Source organism: Rhinolophus sinicus, chromosome 1 (genome assembly GCF_057876585.1).
Source record: "Rhinolophus sinicus isolate RSI-liver-muscle chromosome 1, RSI-T2T, whole genome shotgun sequence".
NCBI lineage: Eukaryota > Metazoa > Chordata > Mammalia > Chiroptera > Rhinolophidae > Rhinolophus > Rhinolophus sinicus.
Window position 1 is genome coordinate 23687103 of NC_142501.1, and position 25942 is coordinate 23713044.

General features: G+C 39.3%; 1 protein-coding gene across 1 annotated transcript in view; it reads left to right on the forward strand.

The window, feature by feature from the left end:
• The first annotated feature begins 53 nt into the window (after positions 1 to 53).
• CCDC38 (coiled-coil domain containing 38) overlaps positions 54 to 25942 on the forward strand; it is a 40033-nt gene continuing 14144 nt past the window's right edge. Inside the window, exons 1-10 of the mRNA XM_074326182.2 lie at positions 54 to 665; positions 7042 to 7095; positions 9687 to 9784; positions 11123 to 11288; positions 13575 to 13639; positions 15780 to 15943; positions 16056 to 16136; positions 18432 to 18595; positions 20410 to 20499; positions 21251 to 21413. Coding sequence (XP_074182283.2) covers positions 7056 to 7095; positions 9687 to 9784; positions 11123 to 11288; positions 13575 to 13639; positions 15780 to 15943; positions 16056 to 16136; positions 18432 to 18595; positions 20410 to 20499; positions 21251 to 21413 — 1031 coding nt within the window. The 5' untranslated portion in view covers positions 54 to 665; positions 7042 to 7055. The remainder of the gene's footprint in view (positions 666 to 7041; positions 7096 to 9686; positions 9785 to 11122; positions 11289 to 13574; positions 13640 to 15779; positions 15944 to 16055; positions 16137 to 18431; positions 18596 to 20409; positions 20500 to 21250; positions 21414 to 25942) is intronic.

Consider the following 25942-nt stretch of genomic DNA (forward strand, 5'->3'; position numbering starts at 1 on the left):
GGAGGAATGAGCTCCTCCCCCCAACCATAGCAATGACAGTAACAGTACCTTACCAACAACGACAATATTGATTAGTAATCACTGTGAAAACGGAATCTCCTCTTTTTTGGTCGCCTTGTTACGTTCTGGGTAAATGTGGTAGAGATTATTGTCCCTACTTTACAGATAAGGAAACTGAAGCTCTGTCACCTGCAGAGGTAAAGGTGTGCGACGGTCACGTGGCCAGACGGTAGGGGTCATCCTGGGCCAGGGTCCCTAATGGGGGAAGTGTGGGAGAAACCTGGTAGAGCCAAGTGAGGGCATCTGGGACAGAGCCCAGCGAAGGGACCCAGCGAGGAGAAACCTCTGCCCAGGGGACTGGGCGGCAGCCTGGGACGCGGAGGGCCGCCTGCTGAAGGAACCTGGGGTAGAGGGAGGGGGATGCGGTGGGGGCGTTGCTCCTGAGTCCGCGCGGCCACCAAGCAGATTGGCGGGTGCCGAGCACTTTTCGGTTGACCAGCTCCGCTCCGGGATCCCCTACCAGACGATCCCCGAGATGAAGGGGGACCGGGGTGGGGGATGATAGAGCCGAGACTGGAGAATCGATCGGCCCCTCCGCCTATCTTTCCCCTAACGCCTGTCGTGAATGATTGGTTGAAAGGGCTCCTAGATCCAAACTCGCTGAGGTAAAACTGGTTCCAACTCTGTGTCCCCCACACCCTCAACTGTATCTGGTGGGGCAGTGGGGCTTACCTTCAATTTGCATCCAAAGTAGGAGACAGAATCAACTTTGTTTAAAGAAGATAGTCTATAATTCTCACCTACATCTCTTCCCGCCTATCAATTGCTGTGAAAACTGGCAGGGTTTTGCTTGGAGTTTCTTAATTATTTCATTTTGTCTACATACATTTAGTAGAAGCTTTGTTTTAGGCCTGTGGAACATACAGACAGGAAGGGCATTTTCCCTGCCCAGCACAGACTACAATCAAAAGGAAGACACTTTATGGATATGAATAACACACCATAATAAGCAGGCTGGGGCCTGTAAAACCATAAAATACAAAAGTAAGTCAATTGAGTGTCATTTTAAAGCCATTTTTAAAAAAGAACAGAAAGCAAAAACTCCTTTAGATGAACAAAAATAACAATATATTTTTAGTTTCTTATTGTGGCTGTAAAAGAGAGAGAGAGACCAGTCAGGTAGGAAAGAGAGGAAAGAAGAATATTGGAAAAGAATTCAATAGACAATGTAAGTACAAGAGACCCACAAGGAAAAACAAAAATCCATAGATTACAATCACAAGAAAGGTATAATATGTAGAGAGAAATAATATAGAAAGAAGTAGAAATAGTGGAAAATAGAAACACAAACACTAATTCATAAATACTAAAGTTTTATATGACAAAATTTCTACTAAAAACTGTTACATTTTACAATTATATTTGCAAACTATCCAATTATAAAGGATGGTGTGAAATGATAGGAAAACAGAAGACTTTGGGGTTCAGTATACTTGTCTTAATCCTATTTCTGTTACTTATGAGCTGTTTGACCTTAGGAAATTAATTTCCCTGAGGCTCAGTTTTCTCATCCATATCATGGGGATAATTGTCTTCTACTTTAGGGACTTGTTTGGGCTTTAAATAAGATGAAATGTAAATCATTTAGCCCAGTGCCTAGCTCTAATAAGTCACAGCTATTATTATTATTACTACCACTACGATTAGTTTATTTTAATCCTGTTATTTGTCTTGCTGGTCAATTAAGTTAGATTTCAGCCAATAGTACTAGGTCCCCTCCTGACTTCACAGAATGTGCCATGTACTTAAAGCTTCTAAGCTCTTGGCAAGTCTAAAAGAAATTGTACTTTTATAATATGGGGATTTATATCTGTGGGTGAACTGAGTGCATTCAATTACAGTCCAGATAAACAACATTGCCTGAAAAGCCCCTGCAAACAAGAGGTTTGCAGAGCAAGAAGGATGAGAGTGGACTTCTCTCCTCCTTGGTCATGGTTAAATAGAGCGGTAAGGACCACACATTTTTTTCCTTTGTAATAACCAACATCCCTATAGCTCTTCTTAGTTTACAAAGTACTTTTCACATCATCTGACTTGGATTGTCTGACTTCTTTTCCCCTACTTTTCCTTCCACTTGACCTCCAGTTATGTTTTGTTTTGTTTTTTTAAGTTTGCAAAAGGGGCAGTCAGAAATGTCAACAGAAAAGTCCACACAAAATTGCTAGCTTGACGCCAGCAGTGCCTTAAAGGCTAAGCTGAAGGTTATTTCCTCATCATTATGCTCTGCTTCTGACCTAATCAAAAAGGCAGTCATCGGGACAGGCCAAGGACCTAGGGGTTCCTGGCTCACGGGTAAACAAAATAATTGCTAGCTCTGGTCTCTACACACCATCCAAGGACACAGTTCACAACCCTTTCTCCTAGTATTAGTCCAAGTGGGTGGGAAGGAAGTGGGAAAACATTGAAAGGCATTGGGTCTGAGAGACTCTGTGTAAATCTTCGTTTGCGTATGAGAGATAAAGCTCTTTATAGTGTTGAGAGAATTTAGAAATCAATTTTTGTTGAGTTTGTAGAGAGAATTGTTGAGAAATTCACACACAAACTTCTTTCAGTAATATCTGGCAGATAATGTTAATTTTATTTTGAGTTGGTCCAGGGCTTAGGTTTGGGCGTTATAAACCTCCATTCCTCTTTCTCCACTTCTGCAAAGCTTGGGCTCTTAAGAATCTGCACTAAGGTGGGTCAGGTTCCCCAAATTTGCACTGACATTGCTGGTAGATTCCTCTCAAGTGACTTGGTTTCAAGAACTTTAATTCAGGGTTTCTTACGAAAACTAGCTGTCAGTTTATTTTCCAATGCTGGTAGTTATTCATGAGACAAAGTGGTCTAGAAAGAGGACAACTCTGGATATGTACTTTGAGGAAAGTATAAGCAATTATTTAGTTCCCTGTCACCCTACTGTGAGTAGGCACTTTGCACATATTATCTGTGTTTGAAGATTGCAACAAGCCAAGAAGAAAGGTATGAGATTCATACTTGGTAGAAGACCCTAAGGTACTGAATTTAATTGGATAGGCCTAAAAGACAGAGTTGATAAGAGTCAGAAGCAAATTCAAACCTGCCTGCTCCCAAAGGCCAGGTCTTTCCACAGGGCCTTCATGCCACTTCTGTGATGATACATATCAAAGGACCTGACCCAGTGACCACATATAATTGCATAATGTTAGAGGAATGCAAGAATTAAATAAATCAACCAGCATGGTGTTCACTTGGAAGAACAGCATATTTTATACCCATGTCCCTTAGATTAGCTAATAGATATCTCAAACTTAACATGTTCCAAACTGAAGCTTTGATCTTCCCAACTGCTCCTTCCCCCACAGCCTTCTCTGTCTCCGCTCATAGCAACTCCATCCTTTCTTTCCTGAGCTCTTTATCTCATACCACACATCCAAACCATCAGTCAATTCTTATCAGTCAATATATACTTTTCAAATATATCTGGAATCTGACCACCTCTCACCATTGCACGATTATCCCGAGACCACATTATCTCTCACCTCCTAATGGCTGTGGGGTTCCAACAGGTCTCCTTATTCAACCCTCATTCTCCTTCGATAGTGTCTTCTGAGCTCAGCAGTCAGAGTGACTCATTTCGTGATTCCCATTCCACTGAGAAAATGACCTCCAGAGCCCTTCTTATCGCTTTGTCCTCATCTGTCACTCTTCCCTTCATTCACTGTGCTGAAGTGCCACTGGTGCCCTTGCTGTTCTTCAAACACGACAGGTACCTACGCTCCTTAGAATGCTTTCTCCGTGGGTTACACTCACGTGGCACTTGTTGTGCACCTGATGCTGTCCAAAGGCGGGCCATGTGTTAACTCACCTAACAATCCCACGACGTAGGCGCTATTCTTATCCTCCCTTTAGAAAGATGGGGAAATTGAAGTGTGAGGATTAAAAAGCACAATGACAGCCTATGTTCTTAATCACTAGCCTATGCTATGTTTAAAAACGAAGGCTTGCAATCACACACCACCATTTTTGAATCCCTGATTTTTCTGAGCTCTATGTTTTTCATGTCAGAAGTTGGATGTGACCATGTAGTTTAGATGTGAATTTGCAGGCATTTGCTATACAATCCAACAACATTTTCCCTCTCTTGGTATAAAGCCTTTACTTAGTCATCATGCAATTTTTATTTTGCATAACAAAGACATTTACTAGCTTTGACATTTTTTTCCTGGTTGGTATATCATCTTGGTTTAGTTCAGAGACCTTTATAATCCCTTCCTAAGAATAGCTGGTTCTCACCTTCTCTGTGTTCTCCCCCAACCCTTCATTAATCAGTAGGGGGGTTAATATAGAAGTAGAGAAGCATAACAACTTCTAGAGACTATTTATTCCATTTACGTGTTCTGTGAATTACTGGAGAGACGAAATAAGAGCAGATATCTGCTAGTAGCAGTTGGCGTAGGGGAGCAGGAACGTGCAGCATTTCTGTGAGTAAAAAAGTGCCAGAACCCATAATAAAGATGTTTACTGCAGATAGACTTTCAGGATAAAGGGAATGGGAGTGGGGATGGGGAAGGGAGTGAATTCAGATAGACAGAAAGATTGAAGGACCAGAAGTATGACAAGAAAGAGGAGAGCAGAACCTTAGGGGTGGGGATAATTACAAAGTGGAAACTTAAGAAAATTTCCTACAAATCTTTATGTTGTGTCATTGGAATTAACCCCTGGTCATTTGCAAAAGTTGCATAAATTCACAGACTCAACCTGAAATGAGGAGAGCAAAGAAGTAAGTTTCTTCAAGAAGAAAGATGCCAGCATAGAAGATGCCAGGATACACAACTGCACCTAACTTTAGGTTAGCTTTTTCCTATATAGGAAAGGGTAGGTAAATTTCCTTACAGCAGGAGATGTGATGTATAGACTGAGGTCATTTGATTGACATATGTTGGTTATATAACTAGTTTCTTTCTGTGCATGCTCTTACCCAGAATGCATATAGAAAAACCCAAGGTGGGGGGAGCCTTAATTTTCATTTTATTTTAATTTTATTATAATGAGGCTAGAGTTCAACTAATGGACAGGTTTTAACAGTTTGCGCAGGCGTCAAAACCAGATTACTCCAGCTAGGGTCTTATCTCCTTTTTTTAGGAGGGTTTGGACATTTTTTATTTATTTCTAGGAGACGAGCCTGGGTGGTTCCTGGGGAGGGGATGCAGGCCTGGGCAGGCCCCCTTCAGGTTCACTTTTATGGACGCTTTTCTGCCTCATCACTTTATGTATCAACCCAACAGATTGTCATCAATTTTTCATCAACCTTATTCTTTCCTACCTGTCAGAATGAACCTAATCCCTGTGAAAGAAATCTTCAGTAATCTGAAAGACTATAATATCAATGCTGTAGGTTTTTATTAATTTTTTTCTCTTTTATAAGCTTTAGTATAATTGATTTTCTCCTTTTCATCTTTATAATTACTGCAAGTAAAATCGCATACTAATTAGTAAATATTAGCATATAATAGCAACCGCTTACTGAGTTCTGTCTGTATGTGAGGCACCCTGCTTAGTTGTTTACATACATTGCCTCACTTGAATCCTCATGAAAGCCTTAAGAAATGGGACTATTATTCCTATTTTATGGAATAGGAATCTGAGGCTCAGAGATACTAAGCAATTAAAATGTAATCTCCATTAAGACAATGGTTTTTGTCCTTTGTGTGTGTCTTATTTTTTAATTGCCCTGTCTCCATCACTACACCAGTACCTGGCACATAGTAGGTACTCAATAAATATTTGTTGAATGTTAAATGAGCTTGCTCACACATCTGTAAATGCCAAACCAACAGGCTTGTCCACTGCAAAGTCTGCGTTCTTAGTCACCGGCTACCGTGTTTCTGGGACACTTAGCGCTTAAACATGGCTCTTTGTGTTACTGAGGCATAAACTGAAATGGGCAGCCCGAAATCGAATGTTTTATCCCATTGCTCCTGCGGTGGGCACACCTTTTTATATAAACTCCTGAATATTCCATTCCCCCACCCCAAAATGAAAATACCATTGCCACTTTTTTTCATTGTAAAAATCAGACAAATTTGTTTTCAACAAATTTGTATATGAATTATACAAAAAAGTATAAAAATTCAAGACAAGGAAGGATTAGGGTGAGGCAAGTAAGGCACTTGCCTTGTGTGCAAAATGTAACGGGGAGACAAAAACTCAGGAATCAAAATAAAATTTCAATTCGCTATTTAAAAAAATAAAAATTAATGTGAAAAATCCATAATGAACAACACATCACAATTTTAAATAAAAACAAGATCTGTGGTCTGGGACAAGAGTGTGGCAATGAGACACTCACTCTGGATCATATAAGTGCTGAGTCAGATCCTATCTATATTTAAAATTTTGATATTTCACTTTTTTCTTGAATTTGGAAAAAAACTTTTAATTGTATTAACATGTTATTTGTGTTTTTCAGGGCACTTCCTTGAATTTCGCAGCTAAGGTGAGTGACTCACTCACCTAACCCTAATCCCAAATCTGATAAAAAGTAAAGGAGAGATTGCTCTAAATCAGAGACAACCATTATTAATGTTTGGTGAACAATTTTTCAAATGCCTCTCTGATTTGGCATGTTTTTTTTCTTTTTTTATGCACACTATTCCTTTTTAAAATATTTTGGTTTTTAGTTATATAGTAAAAAAGGTAAATAGTGACTACAACATAGTTTTAAGGGGCCACATGGCAATTCATTTTATGGGTATACCATAGTTATTTAATTAACTCTCTATTTATTAAATAACTCTGCAACCAACATTATTGTACATACATTTTGCCCACTGATCTGATTATTTTCTTGAGAGAAGTTCCTGGAAGTGGAAATGTTGGGTCAAAGACTTTGTGTGCACACTGCTTTTATAATAAATTAACAGCAATAAAGCCTATTTGGGAGTCACTGGCGGTTGAATTTAATGGCTTTGTGCAATGCTCACAGAAAAATTTTAAATGTATTTTCTTTTCTTTGGACAGGGTCAGGAGACAAAATGTCACCACGTTTTTCACCGATACCATTGACTTCTGAAGGTAAAGAAGATCAATCAATGAGTTCTTACTTTGTGCCTAGCATGGTCATACTCTACAGTAGGTTGGGAGAGTAAGAAAAGAAGAATACTATGTAATAAGCATCAGACATGGTCTCTCTATGGAAAGAGTTTATAAATTACCCACTGAGAAGGTTCTCGTCTACTTTTTAGTTCTCAAAAGTCTTCAAATTAGAGGAGCATTAAATTGTCATATTTAGCTAGATACTAGAATCTTTTGAGACGTAAAACAACTCAAAATAAAAAAAGATTTAAGGTTGGACTAATACTTTCTCCATTGATAGGCTTTTTGAATGTTAAATGATATATTATGTATATTATTTAGTTTACTAATTTATCTGAAATAAAGTTTTAAGGTTTAAAAAACAACTCAATTATTAATATTTGTTATAATAAAGGACATGAATAACTATACTTTATCAAAATCTGCCCTCTCCTTTCCTCTACCACCCTCTCTCCTTACCCTCCCACTTCTTCACGACTATACAAGGAATTAGTATTTATCAATGTACAAGAATAGCTTTTTTTTCCACTTATAAATTTGACAAAGATTTAAAAATTGGATAACACCAAGAGTTTGTTATGGGTAACAGGTACTCTATAGGAATTGTCTTTAAAGGAAATTTGGCCTTATCTATATTTAGAATTAAAAGGTTTAGCTGCAACTGACAGAAAATATAAAATCGCAGTGGGTTAAACATGATAGAAGTTTATTTCTCTCTTAGGTAACAAAGGCTGTATGTAAGCTTTCCAGGGCCTGTGTGGAGGCTCACATGAGGGGCCCAGGCTTCCCCTACCTTGTTGCTGGCCTATTTTCTTGATCCAAAGTGGCTGCTTCTACACCAGTGATCACACCCATATTCCTGCCAGCAAAGAGGAGAACATGGAGGGGAGAGCCTGCCCCTCCCTTGTAGGATGTGACCTAAAGTTGCACTCACCACTTCCCCTAACATCCCCTTGTCTAGAACTTAGCCATATGGATATATCCAGCTCCGAAGGAGATTGAAAAATGCAGTCTTTACTCTGGGTGCCCATATGCCAAGCTAGACTTAAGGGCTCTATTCCTGTAGGAGAAGGGAGAATGGGTACTGGCAGGCCACCAGATATTTTAAAAGCATTTAAATAGGGTGTTGGGAAAATGTCCCAACGTATACTGAAACTGACTTCCAAAGGAAGACAGGCCAAGAGATTGAGGAAAGAAGCTGAGAACGCCAGAATTAAACAAAGAGTTTATTAAGCAAACTTAAGGTGTCAACAAAAAGGTGGATCTCCACACACAAAAAGGGATGGAGGCTTAATATATACAGCCTCCAGGAACACAGAAGGCTTGTAGCTAAGTGACACCTACTTGTTAAGAGCTGTATATGCCAAAGCATTAAACAACTTAATAGGCTTACTTATCTATGTAAGGACATTCCTATCAGTCACTGAGAGCAACTTGTTTCTTAAGACGGCCTTGGTCATGTCAATCAGCAGAAATTATTTTGCCTAACAGGGCCATGTCGGCAATTTATTCTACAGACACATCTGCACACATGATCAAAGATGTGTACAAGAGTATTCATCACAGTATCATTTATAATAGGAAAAGCCTGGAATCAACTATACCGTCCATTGGTATGGGATTGGTTATATAAAATATGATACATCCAAGGAATGGGATGCTGGGATGCTAGCTAGCTAGCTATCTTTTTTTTTTTTTTTTTTATGAGGTAAATATATATATATATATATATATATATATATATATATATATATATATATATATATATATATGAAAAGAACACCTAAATATATTGTTAACTGAAAAGAAATTCAGAACCATAGAATAGTATGTATTGAATGGTCCCTTTTTTATTAAAGGATTTATATTACTTTGTCAAGAACTGTGAGGGAGTTAAGCTAAGCTACTGCTATAAACCTTCATGTACAAGTTTTTGTGTGAACAAGTGTTTTCATTTCTCTTGGGTATATATCTAGGAGTGGAATGGCTGGATCATATGGCAGCTCTATGCTCAGCCTTTTGAAGAGCCGCTAGACTGTTTTCCAAAGTGGCTGCACCATTTTGCATTCCCACCAGCAGTGTGTGAGGGTCCAATTCCTCCACATCCTTGACATAGTTGTTATTATCTTTGATTTTTAAGACTCTCTAGTCTAGACTGAGAATCTCCCTAAGGGTACTGGCCGTGTCTATTGTGGCGGAAAAGATAGTGTAAGAGTAATGGTGGGTATATTGGTAGTGGTGGGAAGAATCAACATGTTAGTATGTTAAAATATGATCCCACTACCTTGTAATAGCCCCCCCTTATCTATTTACATAACAAATGTAGAATCCTTCCCCACAAATCACTACGCACTATGCCCAGTGCCATGGGAAACAGATGACCTGTGGCTCCTGTCCCCTAGATCCAGGCTTCTCATCCCGATCTCAGTTGGGGTGGCGAGGCTGACTTCCTCCTCCTCCTGGAAGACCCACATATCCCACTTACTCTACCCTGGCTGGTGGGAGCCTGGCCATCTGGTCAACAGAGGAGGGATGGCAGAAGTTTTTCCTTCTTTCTTTTTTCTTAACAGAAAAAGCAAAAGATGACTCACTCAAAAAGGAAAGGCCATACAGGATCTTTTTTAAAGATCTCTTTCTTTACAAAGAAGATGAAATGACAAGGAAAAAGGTAAGGTTTTATTAAAATCCCAGTCCAATTAATGTTAGAAACATATTTGCTTCTCCATCACTTTTATGAATTTTGCTGAGTTTAGACATGGGGTCAGATGTTAATGCATGTGCCACACTCTGTGCTGGGGGTCGGTGTAAACACCCACCACAGAATAGCATCCAGCTCATGGTAGGGACCTATTGATCACCCCCTCCTGTCTTTCCAAGACAGACACACCATTACAATCCATTGCGACCATGTACAGCATACCCTCACTTCATTGATTCTAACACCCACATTTTCATACATTTTCTTATTCCTGAAATTGGGATCCAGCTTCTAGAGATGGGATGCCATACATAACTGGCAGTGCACAAAATAGTGCATCTTAAAGTTGATGTCAGTCAATGGCATCTTAAAGTTGATGAAATGTGGTAATAGAGGCATACAAAGGAAATCTAGAGAAAGTGGTTGGCGAGAAGTGGGAGAGGAGGGTGGTGTTTGTGTGTGTGTGTGTGTGTGTGTGTGTGTGTGCGTGCAAAGAGTCTACTGAGAAGACAACAGGAGCAGAATTAAGAATAAGTCAACATTTGCCAGGCAGATACAGATGAGAGACAATATATGTATGTATTGGGGGGGAGGAAGAAGTGGAATTGGGGGGGTTGTTTTAGAATTACTTGGTATGAAGCTAAGTCAGCGATGAGGCTAACTTTCCAGCTGTACCTTACAGTTAATCTCGCTACGTACATTGCATGGTTCAGATTTCATGAGGTTTTCTTTCCTTATTCCTAGAAGTAATGGTTGATTGCAGGATTTAAAAAAAAAAAAAATGAGGAAAATATCCAGAAATTCTCCATAACTGATTCATCTGTGGGTGATGGTTTTACACATGTGCTCAACAGTTTGACTGAAAGTATCCAAAATAAAATTGAGAAAAGATTCACAAAGTCAGAAGGCTGATTTTTTTATGTCTACTGGGAAGATGCATTTCCTCTCAAGTTTTCAATTTCGCAGGATCACTCTATTCTTTTCAAATCAGTGGAATTTACAAGTTCCCTGCATTTTGGGCAAGAAAACATTGTGACAATAAAGCCAGAGCAACATTTTCCAGTCTTGTATTTGTCATGTACATTTTTAATAAAGGTTGAATGTTTTCACATTTGTGCTCAGCTTTACATGAGAAGGAACTGAAAACTAAACACAGTTCTTCAAAGATAAGAACTTGAGGTTGCTTGTTTAATGTATTAGTCATGAGAAAAACACTTGTTGAACATGCTAGTTTTTATATATGATCACTTTTAAGACAACAGTATTTTGGTATATTAGAAATTCTTTTAAACTTTTCCACTTGGGCAGGAAAATTTTTCGAACCGCAACATGAAAGTCCACCAAAAGTCTACTTTCTCATCCCGAATGAAGAGTCGTTCACACCTGAGCCAAATAGTGTTTTACTCTGACACAGCAGGTGGATCACTTGAAAAATTTGAGCTAGATCCCACTCTTATTCTCAGATTAACAGAAGGTAAGTCTAAATTATTATTTGTTTAAGAACATCGTATTAAATATTTACTATTAATGTCAGATTTGGTGGCTTTTCTGGAGGTAAGAAACATAAGGTGTGCTGTCTCATAATATGGTGTGGGGGTGGGGTCTTGGTAAATGGGGGTTGAGAGTTGGAATAAAATCTATTTTAAATAAGAAAACATACTTTTCCAAGAAATAGACTGTTACTCGTTTTCATGGCTCTAAGGAAGAAAGTCACTGCCAAAATGATATAGTAGTAAAGATAATTCTTAGATGTAGAAATATAGAAACTTTCTAAAGACAAGTCTTGATTGTCCAGGCCATACAAGCTAATAGAACGAAATAAGTTTACCTGTTGTCACACCGGGTCTCTAGTTCTGCTCCCTGCACAAGAACGCAGGATATGGTGAGGCCAAAAAGGGACACCAACGGAGCCATGGATGGGGGGGTTCATACCACTATATTCTCACTGGCGGCTGGGTTGGAGACACAGGAAGCAGGAGCCACACAATCTGCAATCTGCTGTCCGAGTCTCTGCCAACCAACCAACCCCTTGCTAACTGCAATCCACTTGCTAACCGCACTTGCTACCCGCAACCCGCCATGCTAACTGCAACCCCCCTTGCTAGCTCAGCCACGGCAGTTATATCAGTGACTAATGGCTAACTGGTAACAGCTGATGGCCATCTACTACCTGAGCCAGCACCTTTCCACGTGAGGCCGAGAGCCTGGAAACTGCTCTCCTGGCTCTGTTCCCACAATCCTCCACAAGGTGCTTATTATTTTCGTGTATGTTAGATGTTTTTGCCTCCTCTCTGATGAAAATGGCTCAGTGAAGTTGAGTCACTTACTCAAAGTCACTAAGTGGGTGCAGAATTCAAATCAATGCCTGTCTGACTCCAAAGCTGCTTGTTTGTCACCCACCCTCACAGAACTATTATTAATGATTATAATAATCATTATTACTACGATTAGTGAAAAATTAAGTGATTACCCATTCCAATTGTATTTTTGAAATAATAACAGCTAACCATTCTTAAGAAATTACTATGTGTTTTATAATATGTTACCTCATTTCCTTCTCACAATACCACTATAATGTAGAAAGTAATAGTAATATATCCACTCGGGCTAATTTACATTATAGTAATAAACCACTCCTAAATTTGAGTGGCTTACAACAACAGAGCTTTGCTTCTCATTCACTTGTCAACTTTGGTGTTTTCACTGAATCCTGCACTGAAGGAACAGCCCCCGTCCGGGACGTTGCTGGAGTTATGACAGAGGGAGAGAGAGAGAACCTGGTGGTGGTTCTTGAAATTTGCGCATGGGAGACACTTAGGTCCCTTCCACTCCCATTCCCTGGGCCAGATCATGTTAATGGTCAAGCCTGACATCAAGGGGTTGGGGTCAGAGGTGGGGGTGGGGGAGTGGAGATAATCTTCTCACACAGAGAGGCAGCAAATATCTTAGAACAATATAATCCACCACAATTATTATCCTCATTGTACAGATGAGGACACTAAGGCTTGGAGAGGGTAAGTCATGTACTGATGTTCCCACAGCTCGCAAGAGGTAGAAGCAGAGTACAATCCCCGGAAGGCGTGGGCTTCCTGGTGCAGCCCAGGCTCACTGGTTATTTGGGAAATACTCCTTTATTTCTACTTCCATTGACCTTCTTATTAAAAGATTTTATTTGCTATCACATTCTGTTGGTTTTTCATGAAGCGAACATTATTGAAATGTAGACTATAATTTTTCCAGAACCAAGTCACCTTGAAAGGAAATTTTGGTATTTTCGATTGCCAGATGGTGAGCTGGTTGACATCTTTTCCTTTCCTGCCATAAATTTGTGATTTCCCACACACACTTTGCATAAAGAGTTCAGTTTTATGTCTAGATTGGCCAAAAAGTTAAGATTTAAAACAGCCCAGTCTTATTTAGCACAGGCTTAGGAGTTGTTGCCCCTCCTTCTGTGTGTTTGCTGTGTACTCTTGGGCAGGCATCTTGACATCTCTGAGCTTCAGGGCCTCACATACAGGATGGGGAGAGAGTAATAAGTACCTTAGTGGGGTTATTGTAAGGATTAAATAAAATGATGTATTTCAATTGTCTAATAAAATTCCTGGAATATATGGACACAAAATAAATGGTAGTTAGTCTTACTGAATTAGTTTTTAAGTCCATACATACTATATGCTATAATTTAATTACATAACTTTTATTTTATACATTTTTGAGAGATAATGAACTAAACCTAAGTCAATTTCAATTTTCTTTAAAGGTGCAGACACAAAAAAGACTGTCCACGAATTCATTAATGACCAAAGAGACAGGTTTCTGCTTGAGGTAGTAAAAATACTTTTTCTCCCGTTAGCCAAATAGAAAACGTCTTACATAGCATTGCCAAATTTTCACCTTGACATTTATTTTTCCATTACATACGCAGATTTATTGCCCTTCCTTTCCTCCCCTAACCCCACTTCAATCTGGCTTTTGTCCTCATCATTCCAACAGAACAACTTTGGTTAAGGTTACCAATGACCTACCTTTCTATTGCCAAGTTTGAATTGTCCGTTCACAGTCTCCCTTTTACCTAAACTTTCAGCAGCAGTTGGCCCATGTGTTCACTTCCTCTTGCTTGAAACCCTTTCAGCTGATTTCCGGGACCCACTATCTCTTGGTTCTTCCACATCACCGGCTGCTCACTCCTTTACCATTTTCTTGTTCCTCTTCTCCCTGATCCCCAAATGTTGAGATGCCTCAGGGCTCACTCCTCCCCCGTGCTCCGTCTACCCTCCTCCAGGCCCATGACTTTAAATTCCACTTCCATATTAACAACTCCCAAATTTATGTTTCTAGCTTGACCCTTTTCCTGAACTCTAGACTCACAAATGCAACTATAGTTCTTAATATCTCAATTTAGATGCTCAACAGACACCTCAGATTATACATTTCTAAACCTTTGCCCCTGCTCTACTCTTCCCTACCCCCCAAAATCTGCATCTCATGCAGTGTTCCCTACTCAGTAAATACTAATCCCATTTTTCCAGTAGCTTAGGTCAAAAATACTGGAGTTATCCTCAACGCTATCTTCTTACAACTCACATTCAAATATACTTTTAAATATATTTTTTTCCATGATCACACCACTTTTCATGACTGTCACTGCTGTTATTGTGTAGTCCACATTACTAATATCTGTGGCATGAATTGTTGCTATAACTTCTAAACACTGATCTCCTGCTTCCACTTTTGTTTCCTACAGTCAGTCTGTTCTCCACACAGCAATAGGAGTGTATTCTCACACATGCCTCTAAAGACCACTGATGACTTATCTGGTGCCCAGCTCTCTCTCTGCCCTCATTCCGACCACTCCCCCCTTGCTCCATCTGCTCCAGCCACACTGGCCTCCTTGCTGTTCCTGGGACGCACCAATTATGCTGTTGCCTCAGGGCCTTTGCACAGGAGGCTCTTCCTTCCGGGAGGAACATTCTTCCGTCAGATATCCACATGAGTTGCTCCCTACTTCCTTAATTTTCACCATACCAGGGAGGCTTTCCTTGGCTATCATAATGACAAATGACAACCCCTGCCCTTGCCCACTGGAGTCCTTATTCTCCTTTATCTGACTCCCACCTGTACTAGAATGTATAGCCCATAAAAGCAATGGTGTTTATTTTGTTCATTGCTCTATTAATATCACTTAAAACAGTCCTGGCACACAGTAGACACTCAATCAATATTTGGCAAATAAAGTAGTAAATGAAATATATTTTTGTTATAAATTTGGAGTATCTAATTATTGGTTGTGTTTCTTTAAAATGATCTCATTTACATATTTTTAGTTCATTTATCATGTATGTGGCTTTGTTTATTTATAGTTTATTTTCCATGCATGGCATTAAAAGCCCAAGTGGATTCTTATATTCTGTACCAAAAAAAATATGGACCCTTGATGTCAAACTTGGATTTGGGGACCTAAATGGGGCTCTTTGAGGTTAAACACTTCCACCCTTGGGCAGGCTTGGAGGCATGCATCACTGGTACAGCAGCAATGGGACCTGATTCTCCCTGGATATGTCCTATAGAAGAAGGCTCTAGCTGCAGACAGCCCAGTTTTCCAATGCTCGGAAAGTATTGGAGGGACACTGGATAACACCAGGTGGACCGGTCCTTTGGAGCAATATGTAGCTATTTTTGATTTGTGTGGCACAGCCGTTTTGGAACAATATTGAGCCTCTTCATACAAGTGAAAGAGAGAAATTAGTCTCCCATCTAATTATCCCCAAAATAAAATTTCTTCATGAAATAAAGCCCGTGGCCCCCAAATTTTGGCATACCATTTTTTTCTAATACAAATGATCACTTACAATGCAAGTTCCCCCTCCCGCCCGCCCCTTTATTATGAGACTGTTGAAATGTACTAGAAATGTGCTGGAAATGTGGAATAATGTTCTCAATGCACTTCTGTTTTCAATATTGCTAGTATGCTCTGTCAACCAAAAGAAATACAATCACAAAGTATGATAAATACATAGCAACGAAGGAACGGCAACTCCTGAAAGCAGAAACAAAGCTCCAGGAAGATGCAATGGCCTTTGAAGAATTCCTTCGAGAAAATGACCAGAGATCTGTAGACGCCCTTAAAATGTTCGTTTTGTCCTTCTGGCTAAATTGCTTTTTACCTCCCTCTTTCTTCTTTTTAGTTTCTCAAAGCACAACACAACACAAAATAAACTAACGAATCTCTGTTACTTCTCAGTGCTGCACAAGAAACTATAAACAAACTCCAAATGATGGCAGAGCTAAAGAAAGCAAGTATGGAGGTACAGGCAGTGAAAAGGTGAGGACAGGTCGTCATCTTTTCCTTGTCAAGTGCCCACGCCCCATTAAAACTTATTTGTGCCGAGCAAGACCTAGGTGAGAATAATCCTTAGCAGCTGATGATTCCATAAGTATGGCCACATTTTGAAAATGAGTAACCTGTCTATCAAAGACCATGCCTGCCTGAGTATCAGGACTGTACAGTGATCTCTGGCTGAAAAGTTTCTCTAACTTGTCCACACAGAAGCCAAGAAATTAGTTGAAAAAAAGCAAACCAAAGTTAGGCGTAAACAAATTATTTTCTACGTGTCCTTTTACTTTCATTTTAACATTTTCCCCACATTTTAACATCTCCTCAAGGGGGATTCATTTCACAATTATCTTACAATTATAATTGGCAATAGTTTTTATATTTTTACTTATACTTAGTTGAATTTAGCCTTGATATTAGAAACCGGGATCCATCTATAATGACAAAAATACATGAGCAAGAGTTGAGATAAAATTATTATACCACCTGCAGCTATTTTTTTTTTTCAAATCTAAATACTTTTTTCTATGGTCAAGTATATCTCACTTAATCTCATTTTAAATATCTAAAGAAGCTCCCTTCTGTCATCATCCTTGGGCAGTAATTTCATGACCTGGGAAACACTATAATCTTGGTATCAAGTCATATTAAAATTCGTTTTTTCTTTTTGAGGACTTGATGTTTAGCTTGCCTCTAAAACCAAATCCTAAACTTTGCTCCTATACTTTTTTGAGGAACTGGACAATAGCCTTGTCTAAAATGCAGCAAATGGACTGGATGATAGTTTCTTTGAAACCAATTGTTATTAACAAAATGTATGTTTCAAGCACATTCTGGCTATAGCAGCCTCTTCTATGTTGAGAGTCTAGTTGAAGGCGCTCCAAGATGGAGAATTCCCTTTCCTCTTTGACTCCATAATGTAATTAGATGATTCTGTTCTACTTATAGAACTAGAGTAGTTGCCTCTACGTTCGCACAAAGCACTGTATTTATGCACAAGGGCCACCCAGTTACATCCTCCAAACAGCCTTGCTGAAGAGAACTTGCTGATTGTGTGTCTCATTATCTTAGCAAGGTGCAAAAGGTAATGGAAAACAAGCTGGTAACACAGCAAGGGATGCAGGCACCTGCTATTTACTTCCCTCTTCATTCTCTAAGGGCTAGAGATGGGCCCTGGAGCTCTTCCACTACAGGCATGGCTGGAAATCTGTTTACAAAGGGAACCGGAGCTAGTTCTGAAGTTTTTGCTTGGAAGTGGGGCAACTCTAGGTATTTTAACCCTGTTTTTAGTAGCACATCTGGGAGGCTTTCAATCTAAAAAGAAAGTGGTGGCAGAATGAGGGGCTCCCAACATCCATGACTGGTGATATGTGAGCTTCTTTAGATATTTAAAATTAAATCAAGTGAGATACACTTGACTGTAGTTAAAAACATCCAGGTTTGACTCTTGAATATCACTCACACACCAGGGCTTCAGGAAGGCGCTGACCAACAGAAGCTCTGAAGCTGAAGCTACTGATAGAGGAGTGATATTGATAAGGGTATTGATGAGCGTAGGGATAGGAAAGCTCTGAAGGATAAGGGTGGAACTCGCCTCCTGAGGGCCTTCATTGTGATATTAAACTTTCCTTCGGAATCCACTTTGACACATGATGATGGGAAAGCCCGGTGAGGCTGGGGAAAGGCTTTCAGTCCAGGCTACTGTGGATTGTTGGCAAGAGTCTGGGCATCTGAGTCAGACAGACCTAGTCTGAGTGCTGGCTCTGCCACTTACCAGACAGATAGCTTTGCAAGTCATTCATTTCTTCTTCCAAAAGATAGGGATGATAATGCCTATTTTAAAGTGCTGTACTGAGGACGAAATTATATCTGTAGTGTGTCCTGTGTATTGCCCAGTACGTAGTAGGTGCTCATTGAGTGTTTCCCTTCTTCTCCTCACATAAGTATCATCTATTGCTACCTTCTAATTTCTCCCTATGTCTACAAGTTAATATAATATTTCCCTCAGAAATGTATAAGTAGAGTCAAACTATAATCAGTCTATCCTACCTGGGGCATGTTTTATGCAAATAGCATTCCTACGGATTCTTCTCATCTCATAGCTTATGGATGCCCATATTTTTTGGTCATATTTATAATTTTTGCTAAGTAAATTATTATGCAAATACATAATCAAGAGAATGAATTTTGTAGAACCTTTTTTTTTGAAAATGAATACGCTTTTACACAGATATATCTATGTGAACATACTTTTTAAAACATACCTTTGTTTCCTTTGAGTAGTGAAATATCAAAAACAGAATTCCTCCTTAGAGAGTATATGAAATACGGATTTTTTCTGCTAAAATTGTCTCCAAAACATTGGCAAATCCAGCAAGCGCTGAAAAGGGCGAAGATGTCAAAGAGTAAAGAAAGTATGAGTGGCAGTCTTGCAAAAAGATTAACAAGTAAGTCATATATTCTTAATTTCAATTAAGTAAATATCCTTTATTGTAAAATGTCTTACTTCAGTATTTTTTACTTGTTAAATAATTACAATTTCCATTTCAAGCAAAACCTGAACAAGGGTCACCACTATCTCTGATAATATATATTATTAACTGGGAAATTCAGGTTAATGTTAGAAAAAAAACAATAACAACATATATATGGACAAAGAGAAAATATATTATTTACAGATGATATGATACTATACCTAGAACCTCCGCCTGTAAAACACCTGAAAAACTCTGATTTTATTAAAGGTTCTGTAGAGTGAAAGGTGAACACAAAGTCAATTATGCTTTATTAACTTATTAACCTAAACAAACTCTTTATTAATTAGAAAATATACAAGAAAATTAAATCCAAGAAAGCAACAATAACCTTAATTATGTGACCTGGAGATTTGACAGATAGAGAAATATGTTGTGTTTTTAGACAGAAATATTGCTATTGTAAAGCTGCCAAATTTTCTCAAATTAATGTATAAGTTTTATGGAATTATAATAAAAATGTTACCAACAATGTATCAAGGAGTTGGGTGTTGGGTTGGGGAGAACTTTATACAATGATTCTGAGGTTCATCCAGAAAAATAAACAGTTTTGAAGAAAAGAGGTAATGGAGAGGGGTGTTACTAACCCTTTAAGATACATAACGTATTCTGACAAGAGTCTCAGGAATTCAAACAGTATGGTGCTGGGGTTTGGAAGTCAGCTCAGTGGACCAGAAATAGATCCTATTATGTGTATAACAATTTAATAAGTGATCAAAGTGGGGTCACCAGTCAAATGGGAAGACTGCCACTTCTAGTAACTTTGGGGTAACAAGAACGAGACACACTCCCGCCTGAAAAGTCTGAAAACTACGTCAAGCAACAGTTTTCAGACATTGCCCATCAAGGAGCAGTGCAAAGTCATCCTTCAGAGAAAGGAAATGAATGAGATAAGCCTTATGATGGCCTCAGGACGGAGCTTAGGAAGGGAGAGCCCAGGGGTGCCCAGCAGTCCCCATGAATTGAAAAGCCAGAGCTGGGGGTGCAGGGAGGCGAGTGACTGCAGTTTCCAGAGAGGAGCACTACAGAGGAGAAAGCTACCCAGAGGGTTCTGAAGATCTGCAGTCCTCAGCTGAGCAGCTGATCCTGAGACTCGGGGGGCAAAGAACATTTACATCACAGAGATCAGTAAACTGAAAATCAGGGAGAATCCCCACCCCACCCCACCCCCGCCCCGGAGAGGTGGTTGTTAAACATTTACCAGCACACCACAAATGGCTGCCCTGCTCAATTCTCTTGTGTTCACTGTGCTGGGTGTGATTAAATTCGATCGTTGTGTATGAAATAGCCAGCACAGTGAGGACACTTGATTAAACTCAACCAAGTGTGTTTAATCAAGTGACCAGAGAAAAAACAAACGAAAGGAAAAGTGAGAAGTATTTGCATCTAACAGCTTAAGATTCAGGCCTCCTAGACTTGTCATCTAACTAGGGGATGCTCAGAAAGCAATGAGTCTCAGTCCAAGGAGCGAATGGCTCCCACTGGAATTTTTAGAGGCTATGACAGATGGACACGGGAGACAGGGACCTTGTGCTCTGTGGGTGGGTCTTCATCCATTCCACCTGCTCCAAAGACCGGCCCTTGTCATCTACATCAAATATCTGCTGGTTACAATGTCCCCATCTTATATTTCTTTCCCTGAACATTTTCAGTGATTCTGAGATAAAGCTCTCATTCTCAGAAGTGGTTTCCCCCACCCCATCTCTCTCCTCTTTTCCATTTCTTAGAATTAAATACAAAGAAAAAACAGAGCAGTGGTGAGGGCACCAGGGGGACATCATTTATAGAAGACCGTCCTCTGGGAAGAGGGAGCCAAGGTAACACAAGAGATTTGGGACTTCACTAACAAAAGTCAAACCAGAGAAGATGCCCACCTCTGGTTTTCATCTGGAGACCAAGGGCCTATAAGCTAATTGGGAAGAGAGAGGGTGGGGAGAGCGAGGCCTGCTATGGTTTCAAGACAGAAGAGGAGGGAGAGTGGCTGAAAGTCATGAGTGCTGGGGTGAGAAAAGATGATCTGGGGGGACCTGGTGCCACCACTGGATGAAAAGATCCAAGACTATTGTCCAGGGCTCAGTCTCAGACCAGGGTCGGGGTAGACATTGATGGGTGGGGACAAGCGCAGGGGTTACTTGAATGTGCCCATGGCAGCTTTCTCCACAAGATGGAATGACTGAAGTGGCCATCCTTTTAATTTTTTCCCTCAATTAAGATATCTGATTAGAAATATACATGATTAGGTAAAAATAGAACCATGGCTTATATTTCACAATTTATATCCCTGATTTGTGACATGTATCATGTTTTTGACAAACGCCACACACTCCCACCCCCAACCAGTGCGCCTTCGATTTTATTCTTATGCTTGGAACCCAATTGTAGTAAAATAAAAGAGCTGCATTTTCTATACAATCATCGTTGTAATAATTTAAAAAGGTAGTGGGCATATCCATGCAGAAAAATGAATAGCTTGCACCAAGTAACAAGGATTCATTTCTAATTGCATGTTATTTCTTTTCACCATCACCATCACCAATGACATGGACCTCACCTGGACATGTTGAACAGGAAAACCATCCAGGAAACCCACTGTCATCCCAGAGTCTAAGAAATCATCCTTATCAAAGTACAGTACATACTTAATTAACTCTCTTGGAAATTGTGAATGTCTTTTAGCAAATATCTTTTTTGGCCTTTCTTCAATGTATAGCATATACTCACACCCATTGTAACAGATGCTGGAGGTAGTGGTTGCCATTTCTGCGTGCTCCTCAGGTGACTGAGCTCGTACAGGCCTCCAAGTTCTTTGATGAGTGGCTGCAACTGCTGTTTACAGAAACTGCCCGTCCCCTGCATCTTGCTTGGCACTTTTCTCTCAGAATCTACTGCCCAATTGTTTAAGCTACTTTCCTGGCCTGTGTGTTTTCAATTTTACCATGTCATTCAAAATTGCTGCAATAGGACCATAAATCATTTTTTATTGTTTCAACGCTGGCTACCCCAAGGAGCTTTAACAAAATATATTGATGTCCAGGTTGGATACACTGGCCCCGAGGAAAGATCTGGGCCAGCAGTGCAATATCCATGACAATCACACGTGACAAAAATCAACACAGACACAGTGTTCTGAATTCCAGGGACACTGAGGTCCTCCACTACTGTGGCATTTAGCAGTCACCGTTTTGTTTTTTTAATTAAATTTTTGTTTTGAGATAATTGTAGAGTCACATGCAGTTGCAAGAAATAATAGGGAAAGATCCCATATGTCCTTTACCCAGGTCCCCCCAGTGGTAACCTCTTGCAACAGTGTAGTACCATATCACAACTAGGATACCGACATTGGTAGTCAAGATAAATCAAACACAGAATATCACCACAAGGATTCTTCATGTTGCCTCTTTATAGTCATATCCACTTCCCTCTCTCCAACTCTCATTAGCCCCTAGCAATCCCTAACCTGTTCTCCTTTTCTATGATTTTTACCATTTCAAGAATATTATATAAATGGAATTACACCATATGTAGCCTTTTGGGGTTGGACGTTTTACTAAGCATAACTCATGCAAGCTGTTGGGTCTGTCAATAGTCGGTCCCCTTTTATTGTTGTGTACTCGTATTCTATGGTATGGGAGGACGCACTACAATTTAGTTAATTCACTCATTGAAACACATCCAGATTGTTTCCAATTTGGGACTACAATGAATAAAATTGCTATAAAGAAATTTGTGCAACTTTTTGTGTGAATACAGTTTTCATTTCTCTGGGATAAATGCCTCGAGTGCAATTCCTGAGTTGGATGGTAGATACATGTTTAGTTTTTAAAGACACCGCCAAGTTGTTTCTCAGAGTGGCTGTTCCATTTTACATTCCCACCAGCAAAGTTTCTTTACGTCCTCACCAGTATTTGGCATCTTCACCATTTTCTTGTTTTAGCTATTCTGATAAATGTGCGTATCTTATTGTTCTTTGAATTTGCATTTCCTTAGCAGCTAATGGTGTTGAACACCTTTCCGTGTGCTTGTTTACATTTTTATATCCTCTTTGGTAAAATGTTCACGTCTTTTGCTTGTTTTCTAACTAGATTGTCTGGTGTTTTTGTTTTTGTGGTTTTTTGAGACTTCTTTATATATTTAGATACTAGTCCTTTGTAAATATGTGGTTTGCAAATATTTTCTCCCAGTCTGTAGGTTATCTTTCATCTTAACAGGATCTTTTGTAGAGTAAAACTTTTAAATTTTGATGAAGTCCAATTTATCAATTTTTTATTTTATGAATCATGCTTTTTATGTCAAGTCTAAAACTCTTTGCCTAGCCCTAGATCCCAAAAATGTTTTTCAAGTTTTCTTCTAAAAGTTTTATAGTTTTATATCCAAGCCTGTGATCCATTTTGGGATAATTTTTATATAAGGGTATGAGGTTTAGACTTGTTTTTTTTTTTTTTTTTTTTGTCTATAGTTGTTGATTGTTCAAGTCCATTTGTTGAAATGGCTTCTCCCCTGAATTGCTTTGTCAAAAATCAGTGAGGCATATTTGTTCAGGTCTATTTCTGGATTCTCTATTCTTCTCCACTGGCCTATGTGGCTGTCCTTCCACCAATATCACATGGTCTTGGCTATTATAGTTATTAGTGTTGAAGTCAGGTAGACTGACTCTTTTTACTTTATTCCTACTTTTCAAAATTATGCTAACTATTCTAGTCCCTTTGTCTTCCTATAACGTGTTTCCCCGAAAATAAGACCTACTTCAAAAATAAGCCCTGGTTAAGATCGTCAGCCAGATGGATACATTTAGTACATTATGACGATGTTCCAGAAGATGAGATGACTTATCTGAATAAACGTAGATTGTTGTACATGAAAAAATAAGACATTCCCTGAAAATATGCCCTAATGCATCTTTTGGAGCAAAAATTAATATAAGACCCGGTCTTATTTTCGGGGAAACATGGTATATATTTTAGAATAATCTTGTCCATATCTACAAAAAAAAATCTTGCTTCAATTATGATAGGAATTGTATTTAACCCTGTTATAGGTTGAACTATGTCTCCCAAAAGGATATGTTAAAGTCTTAACCCATGGTATCTATGAAGGACCTTATTTGGAAATAAGATCTTTATAGATATAATCAAGTTAAGATGATGTCATTAAGAACAGGAAGAACATCACGTGATGACAGGAGCAAAGATCGGAGTGATGCATCTACAAGCCAAGGAATGCCAAGGATTGTTGGCAACACAAGAAGCTAAAAGGCATGGAACAGATCCTTCCCTGGAGCCTTCAAACAGCATGGCCTTGCTGACACCTTGATTCTGGCCTCCAGAACTATAAGAGAATAAATTTCTGCTTTTTTTAAGCCACCTCATTTGTGGCACTTTGTTATGGCAGCCCTAGCAAACTAATAAAAACTTGTATAGCAATTTGGGAAGAATTGAAATCCTTATTATGTTAACTCTCTCAATCCATGAACATAATATGTCTCTCCATTTATTTTGTTTTTTATTCTTTCATTAGTCTTGCATCATTTTCAGCATACATGTCTTGTACATGTTTTGTTAGATTTACACCTAAGTATTTATTTTTTTATTTTTTAGCAATTGTAAATAGTATTATAGTTTCAATTTCAATTTCCTTGTGTTCATTGCTAGTAGATAGAAATACAATTGATTTTGTATATTTATCTCGTATACTCTGACCTGGCTGAACTCAGTTATTAGTTCCAGAAATTATGTTTCTGTTTTTTGAGTTTTAGATTCCTTTTGATTTTCTATGTAGACCATAATGCCATCTGCAAATAGTTTTATTTCTTCCTTTATGATCTGTATGCCTTTTATTTCATTTTCTTGCCTTATTGCAGGGGGTAGAATTTCTTGTGTGGAATGAGTACAAGGAGCAAACATCCTTGCTTTGTTCCCAGTCTTAAGAGGATCCAAGTTTTCACCATTAAGTCAAATGTTAGCTGTAGGATTATTGTAGATGAAGATACTCTTATCAAGTTGAGGAAGTTCTCTCTATATTGTTTTTTTCGGGGCGTCTTTATCATGAGTGTTGAATTTTGCTAAATGCCTTTTCTGCACCTATTGATGTATAGTAATATGCAGACACCACATTCACTCCCTCAGAAAGCTCACCACTCTCAGTCTCTTCCATTCACTCAACAAATATTTATTGAATGCCTATAGACCCAACAATAAATAAAAGACAGTCTCTGCCCTCAAGTAGTCTACCATCTAGTGACAAAGACAGACAAGGGATTAGTTGGTCATTATCATATAATATGATAATGCCATTGGAAAGAGAAGCTTAGAGTGGCACAGGCTTGCAAAGGAAGGACTCTTAACCCAGAGAGGTGAGGCAGTGGGAGAGGAAGGGCAGGATCAGTGAACACTCTGCAGAACAGGTGGCATCTAAGCTGAATCTGGTGAGAGGAGAAATCAGTGAGGACAAGCTCCAGAAGAAGGAGGGGCATGGAAGTGGCAGATCTTGGCTGTGTTCAGAATGGCTGGCTCGCAGGGTGAAAGTGGGAGAGGCCTGAGGGGTAAATAAGTACAGGCATACCTTGCTTTATTGCGCCTCACTTTAGCGCATGTCACAGATGTGTTTGTTACCACTGAAGGCAAGACCCTCCACTAGCAAAAAGATAACGATTCACTTTATTGTGCTGGTCTAGACCTGAACCCACAATATCTCTGAGTTATACCTGTATTGTATCACAAGCAGGTAAGCAGAGGTGCCATCCTAAGGAGTCTGTGCTTTGTCCTAAGAGCCCTGAGGAGCCACTGAGGCTTTTTAGCAAGAAAGTTACAAACTCAGATTTGCATTTTAGAAAAATGGATGACGTGGTAGTTATTTAGAAAAACGGGTGATGTGGCAGAATGAAATGGAGGGGGACAAAACCAGAGATAGAGAGGCCAGTTAGGAGCATGTTCTCACAATTCAGGTGAGAGATAATGAACTGCTTCAATCAGACAGTGGCCGTGAGAACGAAGAAGAAAAGACTGAGACACATCTGGGAAGTGGCCTCCACAGGCTCTGAAAGGATTGCATAAAGATCGGGGAAAGTGTGAGGAAAAGAGAGTGATCAAAGATAACTCCCAAATTTCTAGCGTGGCAACTGGGTGTATGGTGCTGCCATTCAGTGATATTGGAAACGCAGTACGAGGAGCAGGCCTGAAGACAAACAGAAGGAGTGTCATTTTGGATGTTAGTTTTAGCTGCCTGTGGAGCAGTCAAGTGGCTACTGATGTCCAGTGCAAGTAG